The sequence below is a fragment of the Triticum urartu genome, chromosome 6A, assembly GCF_056163025.1.
Source record: "Triticum urartu cultivar PI428250 chromosome 6A, HENAU_Tu73, whole genome shotgun sequence".
Taxonomy (NCBI): domain Eukaryota; kingdom Viridiplantae; phylum Streptophyta; class Magnoliopsida; order Poales; family Poaceae; genus Triticum; species Triticum urartu.
Window position 1 is genome coordinate 290,962,453 of NC_141878.1, and position 24,244 is coordinate 290,986,696.

General features: G+C 43.1%; 1 protein-coding gene and 2 pseudogenes across 1 annotated transcript in view; 2 read left to right on the plus strand and 1 right to left on the minus strand.

Annotated features, from left to right (window-relative positions):
- Nucleotides 1-23,541, plus strand: part of LOC125512571 (calcium-dependent lipid-binding family protein) — an 86,431-nt gene extending 62,890 nt beyond the window's left edge. Inside the window, exons 39-65 of the mRNA XM_048677665.2 lie at nucleotides 7,292-7,600; nucleotides 7,751-8,137; nucleotides 8,222-8,540; nucleotides 8,622-8,780; nucleotides 8,872-9,035; nucleotides 9,145-9,325; nucleotides 9,415-9,684; nucleotides 9,765-9,965; nucleotides 11,894-11,948; nucleotides 12,247-12,377; nucleotides 12,531-13,040; nucleotides 13,196-14,008; nucleotides 14,264-14,340; nucleotides 15,354-15,834; nucleotides 15,917-16,003; nucleotides 18,642-18,797; nucleotides 18,899-19,083; nucleotides 19,155-19,688; nucleotides 19,796-19,973; nucleotides 20,212-20,354; nucleotides 20,433-20,559; nucleotides 20,712-20,933; nucleotides 21,032-21,388; nucleotides 21,495-21,653; nucleotides 21,729-22,010; nucleotides 22,198-22,376; nucleotides 23,087-23,541. Coding sequence (XP_048533622.2) covers nucleotides 7,292-7,600; nucleotides 7,751-8,137; nucleotides 8,222-8,540; nucleotides 8,622-8,780; nucleotides 8,872-9,035; nucleotides 9,145-9,325; nucleotides 9,415-9,684; nucleotides 9,765-9,965; nucleotides 11,894-11,948; nucleotides 12,247-12,377; nucleotides 12,531-13,040; nucleotides 13,196-14,008; nucleotides 14,264-14,340; nucleotides 15,354-15,834; nucleotides 15,917-16,003; nucleotides 18,642-18,797; nucleotides 18,899-19,083; nucleotides 19,155-19,688; nucleotides 19,796-19,973; nucleotides 20,212-20,354; nucleotides 20,433-20,559; nucleotides 20,712-20,933; nucleotides 21,032-21,388; nucleotides 21,495-21,653; nucleotides 21,729-22,010; nucleotides 22,198-22,281 — 6,571 coding nt within the window. The 3' untranslated portion in view covers nucleotides 22,282-22,376; nucleotides 23,087-23,541. The remainder of the gene's footprint in view (nucleotides 1-7,291; nucleotides 7,601-7,750; nucleotides 8,138-8,221; nucleotides 8,541-8,621; nucleotides 8,781-8,871; nucleotides 9,036-9,144; nucleotides 9,326-9,414; nucleotides 9,685-9,764; nucleotides 9,966-11,893; nucleotides 11,949-12,246; nucleotides 12,378-12,530; nucleotides 13,041-13,195; nucleotides 14,009-14,263; nucleotides 14,341-15,353; nucleotides 15,835-15,916; nucleotides 16,004-18,641; nucleotides 18,798-18,898; nucleotides 19,084-19,154; nucleotides 19,689-19,795; nucleotides 19,974-20,211; nucleotides 20,355-20,432; nucleotides 20,560-20,711; nucleotides 20,934-21,031; nucleotides 21,389-21,494; nucleotides 21,654-21,728; nucleotides 22,011-22,197; nucleotides 22,377-23,086) is intronic.
- Nucleotides 276-7,283, plus strand: LOC147965037 (uncharacterized; annotated as a pseudogene).
- LOC147965038 (uncharacterized) lies at nucleotides 16,945-17,787 on the minus strand (annotated as a pseudogene).
- Nucleotides 23,542-24,244: the final 703 nt, after the last annotated feature.

A 24,244-nucleotide genomic window follows, 5' to 3' on the forward strand; every position in this document is an offset into this window, starting at 1 on the left:
CGGCTCGACTTGATTCTCGGAGGGCTTGTTGCGCCTCAAGTGCTTGAGCTTCTCGCAATTGTTGTTCTTGACGTTGTGCCTCTGCATCTTGTACTTCTTGGTGTAGTCGCGCTCGCTCTTCCTCTTCGTGTCGGCGTTGGCGTTGCCGTTCTCGTGCTTGCGCAAAGGTAGCTTGGTTTTGACGATGTCGTTGTTCTTGAGAGTTGTTGTCGTGTAGAGGGTTGCGGTTGGCTTGACAATCTTGGCGCGCGGCACAACGAAGAGTATTTGATGTCGGTGTACTTGAGCCGAAGATGGTGTAGTCGGAGTGTCGACTTGAGCGGCTCCGTCTTGATGAGGATGAAGTGAAAGAAGAGCGGTTGAGCAGGATGAGCAAAGCTCTTTCTCTAATGAGCTACTACTTTGCTAACCCTAAAATGTAAGTAGGAGAAGAGTGTATATAGTCAAGGTGGGCGAAGGGTACACGCGCCTCGGGCCCTTTCACTGTGCGCAGACAGGGGAGGCCGGACGTCCGGGCATCGGGCTGGATGTCCGGGCTTTCACGAGTGGCCGGATGTCCGGGCTTTCACGAGTGGCCGGATGTCCATGCTGAAGTGGTTCAGCTTCGGGTATGTTCTGTGACGGGCGCCGGATTTCCGGGCAGTGGCCGGATGTCCGGGCTGGAGCGGGGCCGGATGTCCAGGCCCTGGAGCTGCCTTCTTCTTCTTTCGTTGGTTCTCTTCATCCGTGGACTTGGCGGCTTGTCCGTCTTCACGTGCATCTTCGGGAGGGTCCTCTTGGTACCTAATCATGCACAACATCTCGGACTTAGGTAGTAGCCATGTCTCGAGAGGATCATATGTAATATCACTAAGGAGAGAAGTCACCTCGGTCTCGAGAGCTCTAGCTCTAGCTCGAGTCATAGGTCCTCTTGGCACTTCGTGAGACGATGGTAGGTTCATAGGGATGACCGTAGGATGCTCCGCATCAACGGTCCCCCAACAGGCCTGAAGGAACTCCGCCGTGAATTTGTCCGGTCTCGGCGCCATCCCTAGCGGCATCCGACGCACCACCTCCCATACCTCCATAAAGGGGGCATCAAGGTTCGCCAAGTCTTGCGAGCGTGATCCTAGGACGTCTAAGGTTCAGCGAGGCTGCTCAGGAGGCCTTGGCCATGGGATGTAATACAAACAAGTTGCTCCTCTTAACAGTTGTGTGAAATGGAGGAGTTTAGTGATATACCAGGCCAGGTTTTAGAAAATCAGATCCAGCATGGTCTGATAACCAAGCTATGTTAAGAACAGCTTTTTCAGTCCAGGAAGCCACTTAATATAAGTGGGGTTTCAAAACCTGGCAGTAACTACATGCAAGACTTGCCTACACCTTAAGATTATCATAAATGAGGGACATGTAGTTATAAATTCTACTTTGTTATTTCCATAATCCATTGTCTCAACTAGCAGTTACAATAAGGTTCATAATAACAATGCCCATTGGCCTATTTCACCTTTTTTTTGTTAGTTCTATCCCTATTCTGTTTGGCAGAGAAGCTAAAGAAAAATGCATTAGTTTCTACTGTGTTCTAAGACATAAAAAATGTTGAGTATAAAATATGCAATAGTATTTCAGTTCTGTGAGAAGTATGTCAGCAACCGTGACCGTCAGGAGGGAACAGCGAAGGAATAGGGGCTGTAATCACAGCAGGCTAGCTTTAGTATTCTAGTTCTGGGCCTTGGGCCGTGTGCGGTGTAATGGTCAGCGGGCCGTGGCCGCGCGAGCGGTGTGTACTTATAGACCAGGGTTCAGTCGAGCAAGACAGCGAATCTGTAACAGGATAGTCGCCCAGTCTAATTCCCCATTCCCCATTTCTTTCTTCTACCTCACGTAAACTCCATCTCTGTAATAAAATTCAAATTCAGAGTGGTTTATCTAGTGATTGTGATCCTTACCTAGTAAGGTCATCACAGTTGGTATCAGATTCGGGCGATCGGCGGCGGGGAGGCGAATTGGGCTCGTCGGCGCTTCGGTTGGGCTCTCCCGTAAAATCCCGGCTCGTCGAGGGAGTTTGCGGAGGCGGTGGGTCTGGTGCTTCGTTCCAGCACCGGCGGTGGAGAGCAATCAGGGCGGCGGAGATCATTCGGCAGCGGATCCAGGTACGCGCTCGGTTTCCCGGTGATTTTCAGCTGGGTGTAAAATTCCGAGGCGGCAACCAAATTGGCGCTGCAGTGGAGGCGTGGGAGATCGGTTGCAGAGGACAGGGCGCGTGCGGAGACGGTCAGCGGCGCCCCGGTACTCGCTGACCTGGGCGGCGGTAGATCCAGGGGGCACCACGGCTCCTCCCAAGGCCAGTGTGCAGACAGAGTTGGTCCTAGGCTCCATGGAGGCATTTGAGACAAGGGTGATGCAGAGGCTGGAGGTGCTATCAGGTTTGGGAGACAAAATCGGCCGCATCGATGAATTGTTCACCAGGATAGAAGAATTGGATCAGAAGTTCAACACGCAGGTGGAACGCATCGATGTGATTCAGAGCAATGTCAATTTGACTATGAAATCCATTGGAGAGGTAAGGCAGGACTAGATGGCAGCAGCCCGTGATCAGTTACACAAACAGGCGTCACCCACAGTTTCACCAGCGGGGAACGAAGGCATATTGGGGTCACCCCCGCAAATAACATCGCAACTGAGGAACCAAGCACCGATACCCAATGCGCCGCCAGTTCAGAACAAGTCCCAGCCCAATTTGGATAAGCAGAAGGAGGCGTTTGTGTCTGATTGTCAGGATCAGCATCCGCGTAGACCGTGGATGCCCAAAATGGACTTCCCTCGTTTTGATGGCACTGACGTGCGAATTTGGCTCGATGGATGCGAAGCTTATTTCTCACTGTATGAAATTCCGGAGTTCTTCAGAGTCACATCAGCTTCCCTGCATTTGTATGGTGATGCGGCCAATTGGTTTCATGCGTATAAACTGACTCATCAGTGGCCTAATTGGCATGAGTTTCGCTCTGCTGTGATGTCAGAGTTTGATGTCAACGTGCATAGACACAAAATGAAAGAGTTGATGATGCTTAAACAGTCTGGGTCAGTGGCTGAGTACAAAAGAGAGTTTACGCAATTAACTTACCAGTTGCTGCTGTATGAAAACACAGTTAGTGACACATTCCTGGTAATTAGGTTTGTGTTGGGTCTGAGAGAGGAGTTGAGAGCTGCGGTGGAGATGCAAATACCAGCTACAATCAGCGAAGCTGCGATGTATGCTGGTATTCAGGAAGAGGTCTTGGCCAGAAGCAAACATCTTAAATGGACAAACCACAAAGCAATGGGTCCAAAAAAACTGATTACAAGGCTCAACCAGTGGTGGTAGGAGATCTATGGAAAGCTAGACAGCTCAAAGAATTCAGAAGGGCCAATGGGTTGTGTTTCAGTTGTGGGGACAAATACATGCCGGGCCATTTGTGCACTAAAACTGCACCTCAAGGGGCTGTTCAAGCAATGCAAGGGGCAGATCCTGACATCCTATCGGATGAGTTACTAGATGCTATTGTGGAACAAGAAACTGCTCTGGCAGACATGCAGATTTCAGTCAATGCACTGTCAGAAGCTGATCATCCCCAGACTGTTAGGTTGAGAGCCCTGATTGGCAATCAGGTGGTGTTAATTTTACTTGATAATTTTACTTGATTCTGGGAGCAATCATAGTTTCATTGATTCTCAAATATTATCTAGAGTTCAAGTCACTCCTCAGAAGTTGCAATCACCATGGCCAGTAAAAGTAGCAAATGGAGAGAGGCTGCAGTGTTCTGCGTTTGTGCCGGAAATGCATTGGTGGGTACAGGGGCATACCTTCAGTTATCCTCTGAAGGTATTGGACCTGGGAGGGTATGATATGATACTTGGTATGGACTGGTTGGAGCAATGGGGAGAAATGACTTGTCAGTGGAAGGAAAAATGGGTCAGATTTAACTATCAGGATCAACTCATTACTCTGCAAGGAATTACTAAAAGCGACAAACCCGGTTTACAAGAATTGTCAGTGGAACAGGCCATGAGATGGCATAGAGGGAATGACATTTGGGCCACTGCCTTGCTGGTCCCTGTTCATAACACTAAAAGCAACACAATCCATCCAGAAGTTCAAGTTGTCATTGATGAGTTTGCTGATGTGTTTAATGATCCAAAGTCTTTGCCTCCCACTAGACCCCTGGATCACGCTATCCATCTCATACCTGGAGCAGTACCAGTGAATGTCAGGCCATATAGGTACTCTCCCTTGCAAAAGGATGAAATTGAGAAACAAGTGGCAGAAATGTTAGAAGCTGGCTTGATTACACCTAGTGTCAGTCCTTTTGCCTCTCCTGTGTTGCTAGTCAAGAAGAAGGATGGCACTTGGAGGTTTTGTGTGGATTACAGAAAGTTAAATTCCATTACTGTCAAAAGTAGGTTTCCAATGCCAATTATGGATGAACTACTGGATGAACTTGCAGGCGCTAAATGGTTTACCAAGTTGGATTTAAAAGCTGGCTACCACCAGATCAGAATTTGGTTTAGCCACTGCACCTGGAACTTTTCAAGGAGTAATGAACTGGTGTTTTTCCAAAGGAAACAGGAAGTGTGTGGTCATTTTCATGGATGACATACTGGTGTTCAGTGAGTCCTTGGAGGAACATGTCAACCACTTGAGAGAGGTGTTCCAAGTGTTGAGAGAAAATCAGTTCTATGCCAAACTCAGTAAGTGCACCTTTGCCCAGCAGAAACTGGAATATCTGGGGCATATTATCTCTGATGAGGGGGTAGCTACAGACCATGAGAAAACTAAAGTGATGATGGATTGGCCTGTACCCCAAAATGTAACGGAACTGAGTGGGTTTCTAGGTCTAACCGGATACTATAGGAAGTTTGTCAGGCACTATGGCATTATTGCAAAACCACTAACTCAGTTACTGCAGAAAAACAGCTTTGCTTGGTCCGATGAGGCCCATCTGGCATTCGACAAGTTGAAATTGGCCATGTCCACCACTCCAGTGCTTGGTTTGCCCGATTTCAACAAACAATTTACAATTGAAACTGATGCTTGCTCCACTGGGATAGGAGCAGTTCTCATACAAGATGCTCACCCTGTGGCCTTCTACAGCAAAGCTCTGGGCATCAAAAATCAGCAGCTATCAATTTATGAGAAGGAGTTTTTGGCGATCATGATGGCAGTAGAAAAATGGAGAGCATATGTCCAGAGAGGACCCTTCATTATTAAGACAGATCATCAGAGTTTGTGTCAACTGGGAGATCAAGTGTTGACTTCTGACTTGCAGGGGAAAGCAATGACCAAACTGGTGGGGCTGCAATTCCAATTCCAATACAAAAAGGGTAGTGAAAATACGTGGCTGATGCCTTGTCTAGAGTGGGTCACTTGTTGGCTATCACCACAACTTCACGGAGTCAGCCAGTATGGTTGCAAGAGGTATTGAACTCATATGAAGTGGACCCTCAAGCCCAACAACTGTTGCAGCAGCTGGCAATAGCTAATGACAATGTGGAAGGATTTTCCTTGCAACAAGGGATTATTAAGATGCAAGACCGAATTTGGATAGGGGCAAATTCTGCTCTTAAAACAAAGCTCATTTCGGCCTTCCATGCAAGTGCTCTTGGGGGCCACTCGGGTATATAGGCCACCTTCTAGAGATTGCACAAGTTGTTTGCTTGGTTTGGGTTAAAAGCTGATGTCACTGAGTTTGTGCAACAATGTGATGTTTGTCAAAAAGCTAAGCATGAACACTGCAAATATCCCGGGTTGCTGAACCCTCTACCAGTTCCTGAAGGACCCTGGCAACATGTAGCTATGGATTTCGTTGAAGGGCTTCCCAAGTCCGCTGGCTACAGCGTGATACTAGTGGTGGTGGACAGATATACCAAGTATGCCCACTTTATTCCTCTCAGACATCCATTTTCTGCTCCGGTGGTAGCAAAAGTTTTTTTAGAAACTATTGTGAAGCTGCATGGACTTTCTCACACAATAGTTTCTGATAGGGATAAAAAATTTACAAGTCATTTCTGGAAAGACTTGTTTAAGCTGTGGGACACCAAGCTGCACATGACAACAGCGTATCACCCACAGACCGATGGTCAGAGTGAAAGGGTCAACCAGTGTTTGGAGATGTATTTAAGATGTGCAGTGCATGACACTCCTCATAAATGGCACAATTGGCTGCCTCTGGCTGAGTTTTGGTATGACACCAACTTCCATACTGCCTTGGGATGCTCACCGTTCAAGGCCTTATATGGGTACAGTCCTACCTATGGGTTTTTCTCTTCTCTCCTCTAGTCTGACAATGTGGAAGTGGAACAATGGTTGAGAGAACACCAAGCTCATTTTGCTTTGCTAAAAGCCAATTTGATGAAAGCACAAGCAAAGATGAAGCATTTTGCTGACAGGCACAGATCGGACAGATCATTCTCAGTGCGGGAGGTGGTGTATCTGAAACTGCAGCCATACGCCCAACACACAGTGGTCAATCGTCCTTGTCCCAAACTTGCTTACAAATACTATGGCCCTTTTGAAATTCTGGAACGAATTGGACCATCAGCATATAAACTACAATTACCAGAAAAGGCTCTCATTCATCCTGTGTTTCATGTGTCTCAACTAAAGGAGCACCGGCCAGACCACACTCCTGTGTTTTCAGATTTGCCAACGCCAGTGGATTTATCAGTGGCCAATGTAGTCCCTGAGAAGGTGTTGGACAGGAAAATGGTCAAGAAAGGCAATGCAGTGCATGTGCAAGTACTCATGCAATGGTCGGGACTGTCCGAAGAAACGGCAACATGGGAGGACTATGAGGTTTTGAAGAGGAGATACCATGCTGGATCTTCAGAGGGAGGCACTGTCAGCAACCGTGACCGTCAGGAGGGAACAACGAAGGAATAGGGGCTGTAATCACAGCAGGCTAGCTTTAGTATTCTAGTTCTGGGCCTTGGGCCGTGTGCGGTGTAATGGTCAGCGGGCCGTGGCCGCGCGAGCGGTGTGTACTTATAGACCAGGGTTCAGTCGAGCAAGACAGCGAATCTGTAACAGGATAGTCGCCCAGTCTAATTCCCCATTCCCCATTTCTTTCTTCTACCTCACGTAAACTCCATCTCTGTAATAAAATTCAAATTCAGAGTGGTTTATCTAGTGATTGTGATCCTTACCTAGTAAGGTCATCACAAAGTAATATGTACATTTTTTAGACAGTTCGCTGATCTGGTTGCTATCTTTCCCCTTTAACCTTTCATCTTTCTCCTGCTAATGCTAATATAATGTTTGACTTTGCCTTTTCAGGTCTGTGCCACCTTCTCAGGTTGTGGTTGCTTTAAGCAACACCTATGGCCGTGTGCGGAAACCTCTTGGCTTTAGGCTTGTACATACATTACCTGGATCTCTAGACTTAGTGGATTCCAAGAAGTCAAATGAGCAAAATGACTGTTCAATCTGGGTTCCTGTGCCGCCGCGTGGATACTTAGCTCTAGGATGTGTGGTAAATAGTGGAAATCAGCCACCTTCCAATAATGTTGTGTACTGCCTTCGTTCTGATCTAGTGACTTCTGCGACATTTTCAGACTGCATACACACACTCTCGTCTGCTCCTGGGTAATGACACCATCATTCTTTGTTATTTGGCCTGCCATTGTGTTGTTTGATTGTTTCACCTCATGAAAAGAGTTTCTAGAACCTACCTAGAGTTTGAATGAAAACACCAACAGTGGTATCATGGATTCACCTTTTATCCTTTTTCTGCAGAATACTTTCTGGATTTAGCATCTGGCGTGTGGACAATGTGATTGGCACATTCCATGCACACAGTTCTGCAAACCAACCCAGTAGAACAGAAGCTCTTGATTTGCATCATGTTCTGCTAAGGAATCCAAATTGCTATATCATTAAAGATCTGGCTGCAGATTCTCCTGTTCGGAGTGACCAGCCAACTGATCAATTAAGTAATCCTAAGAGTACTTCTGGGTGGGATGTTGTTAGAACTTTGTCAAGACCAAGTAGCTATTGCACGTCTACTCCACATTTTGAAAGAATATGGTGGGATAAAGGTGGCGACTCAAGGAGGCCATTTTCAATATGGCGGCCATTACCTCGTTTCGGCTTCGCTCCAGTTGGCGACTGTATAACTGAAGGGTAATGATTTCTTAATATAGATATATAGTTTTCAAATACTCCGTGCTTTCTGATACTTGTTCACATATTTCATGATTCTTTCAGGCTTGAACCACCTACTCTTGGCATTCTTTTCAAGTGTGACGACAAGATAGTTTCTGAAAAGCCTGTACGATTCATGAAAGTAGCACAAATTGACAAAAAGGGCATTGATGACATATTCTTGTGGTATCCAGTGGCGCCTCCTGGATATGCTTCTCTTGGATGTGTTGTGACAAAAACAGATGAGATGCCAAGCAAGGATTCCATTTGCTGCCCTAAGTTGGGTTTGGTGAATCAAGCAAATATCTCAGAGGACCCTATCTCAAGGTCTTCCAGCTCAAAGGGACCTAACTGCTGGAGCATCTGGAAAGTTGGAAATCAGGTTATCTGTTATGTTTGAATCAATTTCTTTATACATTATTAGCTCATGGTTGTATGAATCCAACACTCTGTGATGTTTTAGGGATGTACTTTCCTTGCACGGCCTGATCTGAAAAAACCATCAGCTCGATTGGCATACAGTATTGCAGATCATGCTAAGCCAAAGGCACCTGACAATGTTACTGCTGAGTTGAAGCTGGGATCTTTGTCAATCAGCATCCTAGACAGCTCGTGTGGAATGGTGCGTAGGCATGCTAAATTATGTTTCTTGAAATGGAAAGAAATTGTTGAAATATTTGTATTTTCTAGTTACATAATTTCTGAATATTTAGGTCACACCAATTTTCGACACTACAATCTCGAGTATAAATCTTGCAACACATGGGAGATTTGAGACAATTAATGTCGTGTTGATCTGTTCAATTGCTGCATCCACATTCAATAGACACTTGGAAGCATGGGAACCTTTGGTTGAGCCATTTGATGGAATATTCAAGTAAGTTCTACTTGACTGTTTCTTGTTTCCATCCACCTGACAAAATTATACTGTTCTGACAAATTCACTGTTTCTGCACTACATTATATTTGTTCAATCTTTATTTTAGGTTGGAAACATATGATACCAGTGAGCACCCTCCTTCCAAAGTTGGTAAGAGGATTCGTGTTTCTGCAACAAGTCCTCTAAATGTCAACCTGAGTTCTGCAAATCTTGATTTGCTTATCGAAACTTTAATTTCATGGCGAAGACAAATTGATCTTGAAAATAGATCATCAATCAGAAATGAGGTTTCATCTATCATTTCAACTACTTGACTATTGCTGCTTTTTGTAAACTTCCTGTAATGATTTATATTCTCTCTCCACCTGTTTTTCAGGATTCTTTGGAAAATTTAAAAATAGCTGACAATTTGTCCAGTTCTGCGTTGGATGAAGATGATTTCCAGAGGGTAGTTTTCGAGAACAAATTAGGATGTGATGTTTATCTTAAGAAACAAGAAGATACTGAAAACACCATTCAGCTATTACAGCATGACAATCAAATTTCACTGTTGATGCCGCCTGCGAGGTTTTCCGATAAGCTAAATGTATTGTCAAATTCTACGGAAGCAAGATATTATGTTGTCATACAGATCTTTGAGTCCAAGGTCATACTTATACTTATGTTATGCTTTGCGCAGGCAACTTCTCAGTATGGCACTCACAGTATGTTTTTTCTACATGACAGGGCTTGCCTATCGTAGATGATGGCAATGATCATAGCTACTTCTGTGCTCTGCGCTTGCTCATAGGAAGTCAGACTTCTGATCAGTACAAGGTATTCCCACAGAGTGCCAGGACAAGATGCGTAAATCCTGTGAAAACAGCTGAGTTACAGACACATCATGCTAAGTGGAATGAACATTTTATATTTGAAGTTCCAGAACAGGTAATTTTTCAGTAGTGGTTTCAGTGAAATTTATTTGATGATTCACCCTTTTAATGGAAATCTATGGTGGGACGAGCCCCACATTGCTTTAGAGAGCGACATGTTGTTAATAGAGCAGTCCCTATAAGGGAGAGAGATATGCATGCATGCATAATCTTACACCTCGCTTTGACATCATCAACAATAATTGCTAAATTTGATTTATTGAAATGATTTATCTCACAAACTGTTAATCAGATTAGTGATATGTCTTCACTGGCGAGTTCGTGTTGACGAGGTGATGTAGGGTGGAACCCTAGATGGCCGATCTTTCACGAAAGGAGCGGATCCCGCGAAGAACACGAGGGGAAACACGAGGGGAGAATCACGAGGGGAACACAAGAGAACACTCAAACCAACAAGTATGATCACACATGTGCTAGAACCTCGAAACACAAAGAGATACAAGATCCGAATCCAAGAAAGGACGATACATAGGATAACCGGTTCTTCTCCGTGAGGTCTTGATGGGGCCGCCCAAGAGGGGGTCTTGAATCCAAGGTGGATCTTCTCCGAAGAGGGGCCGCGGTCTCTCTCAAGGAGTAGATGCGTATGGATGAGCGAAGCTCTATCTCTCAAATGAGCTATCACAACGCTAACCCTAACGAGGAGGAGGTGGAGGAGTATATATAGTCTAGGGACACGAAGGGGTAAGTGGGGGATACATGGGCCTCGGGCCCGACAGGTACCAGACGTCTGGTGGCTCGCGAGGGTCCGGTCGTCCGATACTTGTCGGACGTCCGGCGTTTTGGCTCGGTTGAGGTGGCGCCGGATTTCCGGAGACGATCGGGCGTCCGGTCGCTGGAGTGTGTCGGACGTCCGGTACTTGTCGGATGTCTGGCCGCTGTAGCTTCCGTTGGCTGGCCCTTCTTGCTGGATGAGTGCCCAGGCGTCGGACGTCCGGCGTTGCCCGGTCGTCCGGTGGCTGAAGACTTCGGGCAGCTTCTTCTCTTGGTCCTTGTACTTGGCGTCCTTGCTAGCTCTTCCGTTGGATGTGGTGGCTCCGTGGCTTTCCTCTAAGTACCTGATCATGCATAGCACACACGTTGGAGGTAGTAGCCATGTCTCACATGTAGAAAGTGAAAGTTCGGAGAGGAGCGAGTTCACCTTGTGTCCAATGGCGTATGTTCGAGGTCTCGTCATATGTCCTCTTGGGGCTTGGAGAGTAGTCGGAGTGTACATGGGGATGAACGTGGGATGCTCCGCATCACGAGGGCTTCAAAATAAGATCCTTATTGGCATGTTTAGATGATTTTTTGTCGCCACCAGTTACCAGATTATAGTGCGTGGTTACCATATTTAGCAACACACAGTTTCCACAATAACATGAATGGTCACCAGGCAATAATTTACATGTGTTATTAGGCATTCCATTCCTTTTGTACAGCTACAAAGTGAGTTTTTCAAATATTACAAGTATAAAATGATAATATGTCATAAAAGTAGTATGGTGCAAGTCTTAGACTAATAGAGAATGGCATCCCATCATCTGATAACTAAGTGTATTTAAATCTGGTAAGTGAAACTAATCTGGTAACTGCTGGTGAAAAAAGTTGTCAAAACATATCGATATTGGATCTAGTTTCGAAGATCTCGCCACGGTGAAACCAACAGGGAAAGCGGATCATCAATCGGATTAATGGTTTGAGAAATAAAAGTTTTCTAGTGTAGTCCTCACATAAGACACCATGGGCACGTCCCCCCACATAGCACAGTCATTCTTTTTATGCCTGTCTTGTAGTACCGTGGCCAGATCATAGTGTAATAACTTCTCATAGCCTAGTAGGCCTGGCCGGACCTTATTATATCTCATTCGTGAAATATTTCGCATCTTCTTGTATGAGTGTATTAGTAGGATTGCATTAATTGTTATTTCCTGGGCTTTGCAGGCATCAGCTAATTTAGAGATTGAGGTAACAAATTTGGCATCAAAGGCTGGCAAAGGTAATTTTATAATAAAAACTGTATGGCATTTAGCAGCTTCCTCTTGATTTTTTGTTCATATTTCCTGTCAAATCCATTTATAAGATCATTATGTATTTCTTATTGGTTGTTTCTTCTTAACAGCAAAATACTGATTCCATTTTTCTAACTTCCAATTTTTTCTTTGCCTCTTTCCTTCGGAACTACCCGTTTGCCTACTATCTGTTATATGTGAACTAAATCTTACACTTGCATGGGAAATTTGGCTACTAGAGAGTAATGTTTAGGATTTGAATAACACCCTTCATTCATTTGTAAGGTGAAGTACTTGGTTCTTTGTCAATCCCTATTGGAAGGGGAACAACAACATTGAAACGAGCTGCTTCTATCAGAATCCTTCAGCAAGCTGCTGATGTCAAGCGAGTAATGACATGTCCTCTTACTGGGAAGGTAGTTCTTTTGTTTTGTAGAACTTGCTGAGCTATTTTGACAATGTTAAAAAAAACTTTTTTTAATTTATATTAAATTTGCTCATCAGTTAGCATCCTTAATTACTTGTTTAATTTATATTACATCAACTTAAGCATATTTAACATTTTGTAGGCCACAGGACTCGATGAGGGAGACAGGAAAGGCTGTGGTGCTTTAGTACTTTCATGTTGTTACATAGAACGATCTACTCAAACAGACTTCCAGAGCTGGAAAGATAGCATAAGCAATGCAGAGACTGGTTTCTGTGTAGGGCTTACCCCAGATGGTCCATGGGAAAGTTTTACTGCAGTTTTACCACTGTCAATCATCCCAAAATCACTTAATAGTAATCACTTTGCGTTTGAGATCACCATGAAAAATGGAAAGAAACATGCAACTTTGAGGTCCCTTGCTGTTATTGCTAATGATTCTGACATAAAACTTGAAGTTTCTGTATGTCCCATAAACAACCTTAATAGCTCCATGATAAATGATAAATCAACCAGTTCCACCAACAACGTTGATGAAGTATTTGAAAACCAGTGGTACCAACCCATTTCAGGATGGACAAGTAACCATTCTAGTGATCATGGAATTGAGTTGGGCCAATGGAGCACCAAGGACTGCTCTTACTCATCCAAGGTAATTTCTTTTGGGCCTGTTGATCAAGGAAATCAATCTTTCCTTTATTTGAGGAAATATACATTATATTTGGTTTTAGGTTATGCAAAAAATGACATATTATAACAAAAGTTATTAGCTTCTAATCTAACAAAACTATGCAACTTATTATGAAGGCATTCTTTGAACCTCGTCTTCCACCTGATTGGAAGTGGACTTCACCATGGAAAATCGAAAAATCTACTTCTGTAGATTGTGATGGATGGGCGTATGCTGCTGATATTCGAAACTTAAACTGGCCGTCATCCTGGAGATCTTCTAAATCACCACATGACTATGTTAGACGAAGGTGTTGGGTACGTACGAGGCAGCTATTGCAAGAACAAAGTGTGGAAATAGCTAGGAATGTAGTTGCTATTGTGGATCCATATTCATCTACAGCGTTGCCTTGGACAGCCATGATCAAAGATATGGATTTGTGCTTGCAAGTTCGGCCTTTTTCTGTAAAATCAGACGAATCATACAATTGGAGTCAGGTTCTTTCACTAGGTTGTGGCAGCCTACCTAAGCAGCAGCAGTCTTCACTTTCTAGGCAAAGCACCATGAAACAATCATCTGTTCCATCAAAGAATTCTGTTCTTAGGCTTGCTGAGCTCGAGAAAAAAGATGTTCTTTCATACTGCTCCCCTCTTGTTGGTATCAAACAATATTTCTGGCTTAGTGTTGGAGTTGATGCTTCCATTGTTCATACGGACTTAAATATGCCTGTTTACGACTGGAAGTTCTCTTTCAATTCAATTCTTAGACTTGAAAATAAGCTTCCATATGAAGCTGAGTATTCTATTTGGGAGAAGTCAGCTGAAGGTAATATGGTTGAAAGGCAGCATGGTATTGTATCGTCAGGTGGAAGCGCATTCATTTATTCAGCAGATATTCGGAAATCCATTTATCTCACACTGTTTGTTCAAAATGACTGGATTTTAGAAAAGGTAATGCATTTGTGTCTGTGTAGAACATTTCCAAACCAAACTAATGGATCATGGTTCTTCTTATGATAGTGTAGTTAGAGATCTATAGCACATAGGTGTGATAAATCCGCTGGTTTCTGGAATACGCTTTGTACTATCCTGCTGTTCCCATCTCTTTTTCTTCTTACCAGACAGATCACTAATTTATGTTACCTGCCTTGCATGTATACTTACTTGAGGGATTACAGTAATTTTTCCATTTCTCATTCCTTTTAGGATGCTGAACTGATAATGGACTTGCTGTCCCTGGAACACGTTTCTTCTTTCTGGATGGTTCAGAAACGAACCCAGAGGTTTGAAGCTTTTATTCTTTCAGCTTTTCCTAGTAGAATTTCACGAACAGTAATTTGAGTACAACCAAGATGTAGTTTTTGCATTTCATCTTTTCTTCCGATGGTGTCCAAACAAACAACCTATGTAGCCACAGTATTTTTTGCATTTTGTTTTGGGAAATGCCGCATCACATTTGTTGCCATATGTTACACAATTCTGTACAACTTGAATTTGAGCCCATTCATAACGTTTGGTTTACTGAAGCCCTCTACTCTCTGATTACATGATATTCATATCAATATATGCCACACCGGCTGGTTGTGAAGGTGCATTAGCTTGTATTGTTCTTTTGGGATCCATTTAAAATTCTCCATAACAGTTTGATCTAGCAATCTAGCATCCACTCTTGCGTTTTCTTGCATAAAAACTTATTTTCAGTATAGAAAAAACCTACATGATCTGGTCAAAATACTCCCTCCGCCCCGAATTACTTGTCGTAGAAATGGATGTATTATAGAATTAAAAATACGTCTAGATACATCCATTTATGCGACAAGTAATTCTGGACGGAGGGAGTATGTGACCTGTTTCTTCTTTTGAAAGAAAAATAGGTGACCTTTTGGATTTAGTTTGTAGTCAATCACTTTCCTAACTACTCCCTCCGTCCCAAAATAAGTGACTCAACTTTGTACTACATCAGTAACATATATATTGCGTTCAAAATAGCCTATACTCCCTCCGTCCGGAAATACTTGTCATCAAAATGGATAAAAAGAGATGTATCTAGAACTAAAATACATCTAGATACATCCCCTTTGATCCATTTTGATGACAAGTATTTCCGGATGGAGGGAGTATTTATCAACAAATATCCAAACACCATATATTTTGAGTAAAAACAGTACATATTTATTGATAGGCGCGCTAGATTGATAATACTTGACTGAGTGTTCTATATTTTTTTAATGTTAACTATGATTATGGACTCAATTGTTTAGTATTTCTAATGTTTTTCGCTTGTGTATCAAATTAGGAAATTGCGTGTTAGCGTTGAACATGATCTGGGAGCAAGTGATGCTGCACCAAAGACGATAAGATTATTTGTTCCATATTGGATAAAAAACAATTCTTCCATTCCACTAGCTTATCGTGTTGTGGAAATTGAACAAGCAGTAAATGCAGATGCAGACTCACTGTGCAGACCGGACTCACTCAGTAGACCAGACTCATTGAGCAGAGTGGCTAAATCTTCAAAATTTTCCCTCAGATATTCTTCAAAGTCCCTTGTCAGAAGAGGCAGCGTATCACAGAAAAACACACAAATATTAGAAGTTATCGAAGATTGTGCTATGAACTATATAATGCTTTCACCACAGGATTATGTGAACAGCTCGACACATACGCGCGAGTCTCGGGATAACACCTTCCGCCCGGCACAGGTTGCGATTTGTGTGGCTGTTGGAAGATGTAAACAGTACAGTATTGGAGTGTCCCTATTTGAGCTCGAGAACAAGGTTGACAATGCTATATTACACACATTTGATTATGCTTTTATGCACTACACTTTGCTGATTCAGTGCCATTTATCTGGTGCAGGAGAATGTCGATGTTAAAGCATTTGGTTCTGATGGATCATATTATTGGTTCTCAGTTCAACTGAAGATGGCTTCAGATAGGACTAAGGTTTGAATATTCATGTGTTATTTTCTCCATGTTGTAGTTCATTTATGTAAATTTGAGTCCGTGGTCGTATATTGGCCTGTAGAATTTATTGGGTGCCAAGTTCACTTGCCATATTTTTAGTTCTGTTCTGATTTATACTATTGCCGTACGGAATTTGGAACTAGGAACAAAGACCTATTTTAATTTACAAGATTAAAATGCAGACACTCCCATGGTAAGTAATTGTCATAGTTGCCTCTCATTCATCTATTCCCTTGCCTCGGGCAGCATTGGATAGTGATATGTAGTCAAAGAAGGTTTAGCTCAGTATATCAGTAAATATATAAGTTGGAGACAATAAATTGATATCCTGATGCATGCTGGGACCATAAAAAAGTAAAGAACAGTTCTTTTAGTAGCTATGCTTTATCTCAAACAAAATGCGCTAGGACAAATGTTTCCATGGTGTTGCTAGCGAATTCGCCATCTGGTGTTCAGCCGGAGCTTTGGCGCTTCGGGAACTTTTTATATGGGTTACTTACCTCGGACAATAGGCTCGTCCTTGGTCTGAGTTTTGTTCGTATTGTTTTCTGTGTGGTGTGAGTTCTTAGTTTGTTCCTTAGGGGTCCGCCTTGAGGTGTGTTTGGGTTGAGGGAGTTTCTGCCCTCACCCTTGTACATATTTCTTTCTTCTTGATGAAATAATACGCAGCTCTCCTGCGTGTTTGAGAAAAAAAAATCTCAAACAAAATCAGTATGCAAGGGTTTCTAGGATATAAAGCTCACTGTATTGGTAAGAATGTGTTCATATTTAACCGCAGAGTCTATTTATATCTGTTACAATTACACTTCATATCTTCACTCTTTTTCGAGAAAACGCAAATGGCTTTTGCGTTTCATTGCATTGGAAAGAGAGGGAATTTACATCCTCCTAGGAGGCAGTTTTACACAGCCGTCAGGGGCTCAGTGGACATCCCAGGATGATGGCAAAATGACCCTGAGCCCTTGAGCTCCGGCCTTTGCCCAACATCGGGCCTCGTCCTTGATCGTGTCTAGAAGCTCATTGAGCGAGGGGCTAACATGGTCAAAAACGCACGCGTTCCTATGTTTCCAGATCATCCACGACACCAAGAGCGCTGCGGATTTCAGCGCCTTGCGTAGAGTGGGCGGTGTGAACTCCTTCGCACGCAGCCATCAGTCCATAAGCGAATCATCGTGCTCGGGCGTCGGCGCCGGCAAGCGTAGCCAAGATAGGACCTCGTGCCATGTCTGCCTGGTGAATGGGCATGTGAGCATTAAGTGCCTGATCGTCTCCGGTTCCTGGTGGCACAGCAGGCACCGCGGGTGGTGCTGCAGGCCGCGGCGCGTGAGCCGCTCAGCAGTCCAGCGGCGGTCTTGGCAAGCCAGCCAATGGAAGAACTTCACTCTAGGCGGTGCCCAGGTCCTCCAAATGAGCTTCCAGGAGTGGCAGCCCATCGCTCCATGGAATGTTGCCCGGTAGCATGACTGGGCCATGTATGTGCCACTGGTGGTCCAGCTCCAAAGTAGCTTGTCCGGCTCGTTGGACAGCTGGATGTGCTGCACCAAGTGCCAAAGCTTGAGATACTGACCGATCTCAGGAAGGCCGAGCAGATCTTGGATGTCACGCGCCCAGCCATTGTTGGTCATGGCCTCCGCCACCGTTCTTGTCTTCCGGCGCTGCTTTGGGATGCACTGAAAGAGCACGGGCACGAGCTCACGAACGCCCTGGCCACCAAGCCAGCGATCTTCCCCAAAAAGTGCGGTCCTTCCATCCCCGAGGGCCATGGTCGTCGAGGCGTAAAAGAGCGCGCGCTCCTCCGAGGTGAATTGCAGGTCCAGCCCTTGCCATGCTCTGTCCGTGTCTGTGCGCGCAAGCCATAGCCAGCGCAACCGTAGCGAGAGCCCTGTGCGCTCCAGGTCCCGGACGCCCAACCCGCCATACTCAAGCGGTCGGCAAACCCGGCGCCAGTTCACGTGGCAGTGACCACCGTGGGCATCCACACGGCCGGCCCATAGGAACCCACGCTGGATCTTCTCGAGCTGCTTTAAGGTTATTTTTGCTGGATCCACTGTGGGCATTCACTCTTTAGCTATTTCTTTTACCCTTTTCAGATTATTTTTGTTGGTTTTGTTAACTGCCTTCGAACTGTGAACCTTGACTCAAGTTATTCTGTGTGAGATTGTTAGTACTTGTTTCTAATAGAATGTTATTGTGATATGGAATCAGCTGCCCCTTCTCTATGATGAAGTGCTACTGCTTACACAGAGCTTAACTCTGGATCATGTAGTTTAGGCCAGGAGACTTGTGCTGGTGCATGTTTTTTGGTTCAGATACCATCATTATCAAGATACTTTCGTCCTGCATGGCAAGTGTATACTCCGGCCTGAAAACATGCTACTTGGATGACCTTTGCCTTCCATGACCAGTGTTTGAGTGTTACACATGCCTGCAGTATTGGCATTCCTGTTAATTATCCAATTTTATTTCTATGTTCGGTCAATTGTGCTTTAACATTAAAAGGAATCTTTTGAGGCAATGCTATGTATGTATGCCACTGTATGCCTTTTCTTTTTCTCTTGAATAATATCTCACAGTATGATTTAAGTAAAGAATTTAGAAAAATGTTCTACTAATGCAGGTAGTGAATTTTCTTCCGCGTGCACTTTTTATTAATAGAACTGGGAGAAGTATTATTTTATCAGAGTATCATAGTGAGGTTGAGGAGCATTTACATCCAACTGATCCTCCAAAAGTGTTCCAATGGCGTTCAGAATTTGGAAACGAATTTTTAAAGGTTATTATCTTTGAACTGGTACCTTTTACATACTTCGTGCTAATGTTTAGTTTCTTAAGTTATTTGTTTTCTTTACCTTTCTCCATTTTGTATTCTTGCAGTTGCGGATGGAGGGATACAAATGGAGTACACCATTTAGCATTGATGCTAATGGAGTTATGTGTGTGCTCATGAACAGTGTTACAGGAAATGATCAAGTTTTTGTGAGGGTAAATGTTAGAAGTGGAACAAAAAGTTCACGTTATGAAGTTGTATTTCAACTTGCTTGCTGGTCCAGCCCGTACAGGTACAGCTACTTGTCATATTTATGTCAATATCTCTTACACTTGATAAACAAATTAAAAATCACGTACACAGGGTGGAGAATCGCTCCATGTTCTTGCCTGTACGATTTCGTCAAGTTGGTGGTGATGATTATGCTTGGCGTAGTCTACCTCCAAATTCATCAGCTTCCTTCTTCTGGGAGGATCTTGGCAGAAGGCGTCTGTTGGAGGTATTGGTAGATGGAACTGATGCTACGAGCTCTATGACATATGATATTGATGCCATCATGGATCACCAGCCACTAGCTACCTCAAGTGGGCTTAAGAAGGCCTTACGTATCACTGTTGTCAAGGAAGGCAAATTGCATGTTACACAAATTAGTGATTGGTTGCCAGAGAATAGAACTCGAGGACAGATAACTGAAAGACTATTATCACCAATCTTTCAGCCATCAGAGGTCGACTGTGGGCAGTCATCTCAAGATCTTGATAGTGAATTTCATGTTACTTTGGAACTAACAGAGCTGGGCATATCCATAATTGACCATATGCCTGAGGAAGTTCTTTACCTCTCAGTGCAGCAATTATTACTTGCTTACTCATCTGGAATGGGTTCTGGAATCAATAGGTATGATCTACTGTCGGCCTTTTGCTTTATTACTTTCTCACTGCTATTTTTCTCGTTTTCTCACATTCCTCTATGATTAGATGTTTTAAGTACTCTTTCAATGGTAGGTTTAAAGTGCGAATGCACTGGATTCAAGTGGACAATCAATTGCCTTTTGTTTCAATGCCTGTCCTCTTTTGTCCTCAGAAGATGGACAATCAATCAGACCATGTGCTCAAGTTCTCTATGACGATGCAGACCAATAATTCTCTAGATTTTTGTGTTTATCCATATATTGGTGTGCAGGTGAGCTGATTTGTTTTAACATGGTTTATCAGGAAATGGTCTTTGGATTCCCACAGCTATTTTAGTTATAATTTTACAGGCTTGTCATAGCTTGTACTATCTAGTAGAGATTTAGTTTTTTTCCCCTGTAATCTTGACTGCTGCATTCTGGATAGTTATTGTGCTATACCCGAGTGATCATGTAGATATTATGATGTCGTCAATATTCTTTTCCAGTAACAGCTGTGTATGTTTTCAGGTTCCTGAGAATTGTGTGTTTTTTGTTAACATCCATGAGCCGATTATTTGGCGCCTCCACGAGATGGTTCAACACCTTAAAATTGATAGGATATCTACCTCTCAGCCTTCAGCTGTTTCAATTGATCCTATTCTGAGAATAGGGTATGCAATTTGCCGCATCTTAATAGTTTTTCCTTTTTTTTTTCTTCCCTGCTGTTAATACTGAATCTTCTTTTATAGGCTTCTGAATATCTCTGAAGTCCGCTTTAGAGTATCAATGGCAATGTCCCCAACCCAAAGGCCAAGAGGAGTTCTTGGGTTCTGGTCATCCTTGATGACTGCATTGGGGAACATGGAACACATGCCGGTAGGGCAGGGTTTTAATTTTTTATCTGTATCTTCATCTTTCATGCAATACTCATAATTCATTAACTTTTCTCTAGTTCTACAAACTGGCAATGTTTATGCTTCTGTAGTTAATTATTTTCTATTGCTAATCTTTTTTCTTAAATGTACAAGGTCCGTATAGCTCAAAGGTACCGTGAGGAGTTGTGCATGCGACAAAGTGCACTAATGAACTCTGCTATATCTAACATCCAAAAAGATCTTCTTAGCCAACCTCTTCAACTACTTTCTGGTGTTGATATTCTTGGCAATGCCAGTAGTGCTTTGAGTAACATGAGCAAGGGTATAGCAGCACTGTCCATGGACAAGAAATTCATTCAGGGCCGGATGAGACAGGTACATCAATGATTGTTCCTATGTTCATATGCGTGTGACAAAACTGGTGCGAGTTGTACCTAAAACAAATTGCAATGCTGCTGCTGTGTTTTCTCCAGGATAGCAAAGGCGTCGAAGATTTTGGTGATGTCATACGAGATGGAGGTGGGGCTCTCGCGAAGGGAATCTTCAGAGGTGTCACGGGCATATTGACAAAGCCCATCGAGGGTGCAAAATCTTCTGGTGTTGAGGGCTTTGTACAGGGAGTTGGAAAAGGCTTAATTGGTGCAGCTGCTCAGCCAGTGAGTGGAGTTCTTGATCTTCTGTCGAAAACCACTGAAGGTGCAAATGCTGTAAAATTGAAAATATCATCAGCTATAATGGCTGAGGAGCAGTTGCTGCGTAGACGTCTCCCCCGAGCAATTGGTGGTGATAGCTTGATCTATCCTTATGACGAGTATAAAGCAGCTGGCCAGGTAATTAGTTGTCTCTCTATACAGGCCTTGATGTATTTGAATAGCATTTTCTGAATGATATATTTTCCTTTTTTTTGTTTGTGTGTGTGTGTGTGGGATTATGAAGGCTGTCTTGCAGTTAGCTGAATCTGGTACGTTTCTTGGCCAAGTTGACCTTTTTAAAGTGCGAGGAAAGTTTGCATCTACTGATGCTTATGAGGACCATTTCATACTTCCCAAGGGGAAAATTCTCTTAGTTACGCACAGAAGAGTATTGTTACTTCAGGTGAGACGGGTTTACACTCCAGTTACACTATGTTTAACAATTATTCAGTCAAAATCATTATATGTTTGGTTTCAGGTACCGATGATGACCCAGAGAAAGTTCAATCCTGCAAAGGATCCATGCTCGGTAATCTGGGATGTATTATGGGATGATCTTGTCACATTGGAGACTACTCATGGGAAAAAAGATGCTCCTGGATCCTTGCCTTCAAAGCTTATTTTGTATTTGAAGGCTAAGCCTGCGAATTCGAGGGAAGCTGTTCATTTGATCAAGTGTAATCGTGGTTCTGATCAAGCGACTATCATTTACTCAGCAATTGATAAAGTCTATAGAACCTATGGCCCAAATGCAATCAAGGTACACAAAATCTTAAATACAAATGACATGTACACGTAATCACACAGCATGCCTAGTTCCAGACTAAATAGAAAATGGTTAAACTTCATGTTAATACCAAACTTTCTGTGGAGTGTGCTTAACATTGCCCGATTTAATTTAGTTAAATTTGGACCAAAGCTGAACGATTTCTGTCAACTTTCTTTAGGAATTACTGAGATGGAAGGTACCAAAGCCATATGCCCCTCGCAATACCAACCGTCACACTGTTCAAGATTTATCATTTGCATAGATGATATTGATCATGCAAAAGGTCAAGAAACATTATATACACTTGTGATGTTCCAGATGGGCTGCGTTTGAGTACCCATACCTGCTAAAGCAAAGGTATTGACACTTAACTGCTCTTGTGTTGCACACCATCATTTGAGTAAAATCAAGCTTGTTTGAGTAAAATTTGGATTGCTAAATGATTAATTGACCTTGTAGCCCCGTTGTTTCTCTATCATGAGCTTTGAGTGTTATAATTTTAAAACTGGAGCTAAAAGGCATATTCAGCTTGAGTTCTGAAAACTTCCCTGACAACTGGTATAAGTGGATCTTGCTAGAGTTATATTATGTTCCATGTATAGCCTGTATAGTTCCCCGTAGTATGAGGGGTTTCCTGCATATTTACCACCTGTACATGTATATGTCCTGGGGGTATATAGTCTTTGGCCATTGCCCCCAGGAAATACAAGTTGCTATTTCCCTAACAGATCTATCATATGGTATATATGTGCCTGCAAGCACTGAGAAATCATAGAAGTTTTAGTCTTAAATATACTACTCCCTCCGATCCGTATTAATCGTCGCAGCTTTAGTCCAACTTGGGAGCATCTCCGTATTTCCTTTTCTTGTGGTGTAATGTTAATCCAGACGACTATAATTCTTTGTCTGGTATCATCTTCCTGACAGCACTGCCACATAATTAAGTTTGAAGGCTCCTCAAAATCTAGAATGTAGCTGTGACATTTTTTCTTTGAGGAATCGTTTGTTTCGATTGGTGTTGGCATCAGATGATGTAGTATGATTCATATTGAGCTTATGTTTTGCAGGTATTAGTTGGCTTGCAGCCCGCGTAGTTGCTAATGGATTGAAGTCGCTAAAGTAAAATAAGATATCATTTCTTGCTCGATTTAAGTGGTGATTTCCTTCCACAGCTACGGCTCTTACCTACAGGTGGGTACTACTGGCAAAGGAGAACCTGTCCACTCCGGCTAGAAAAACGGAAAGCCTTTTTCTTACTAGTTTGATTTCTACTCCATTGGATGCTCGAGGCTCAAGAAGAAAATTGGAAAAAACAACTTGTTTACAGGTATATGTTAGGATGTCAGGATAGCTGGTGGTGGCTCTTATTGATTACATGTACATAGCCTTTTTGTGATGTGAAGCCAGAGCATTTTCTTTAAGCAGAACTAGATGACCCTTTATGCCCTTTGCGCAAAAATCAGTTGTAGCCGTGAAGACAAGTAACCTATAACCTATGAACAGTTATGTTTTACGAATGACCCATGGAGGTGTTTGGTTCCCTACATGACTATGAATAAGCAACAAAGAAGCCGAGCAAACTATATGAAATAAATTTCAACTAGCATAATTTATATGAAATAAATTTTAACAGACGTAGTTTATTTAAAAGGTAAGCAAACCATTACAATGAATTTCTTAGCAAACTCGAACGCTCATACATGAAATATGGTTCATTCATTTGGCTGGTGCATGTGAGCCCGTCATGTAATAGGATACATGAAATATGTTTTGTTAAAAAGGCTTTTGCCCCACTTTATATATAAACCAGCAACCATCAACAACTCAATACAAACTTATGCCATTCCAACACATGCACACACCCAACCAGCAATCATCAACAACTCAGTACATACTTATGCCATTCCAACACATGCACACACCCAAGGTGGATACACTGGCGCTGAGCGTAGCAACAACCCCACCCCTACCACTACAAGAGCTATTGGGGTCCTTAATCATGAACATGCCATTGTAAAGAGATGAAGCTACCGACGATAACTCATGGGCTTCAAAGTGGTGCCTTCGGGGAAGGATATGACGCTAGAGTGCTGTCAACGCTCGAACTAAGGATCAGGGTTTTTCCTAGAGCAACACGATGGGCAATGAGGACTGCAGCGACGCCTTCAAGAAGGGAATGAACATCGTTGTCGCTGACCTGCCTGAAGACAACAGATTTTCACCTT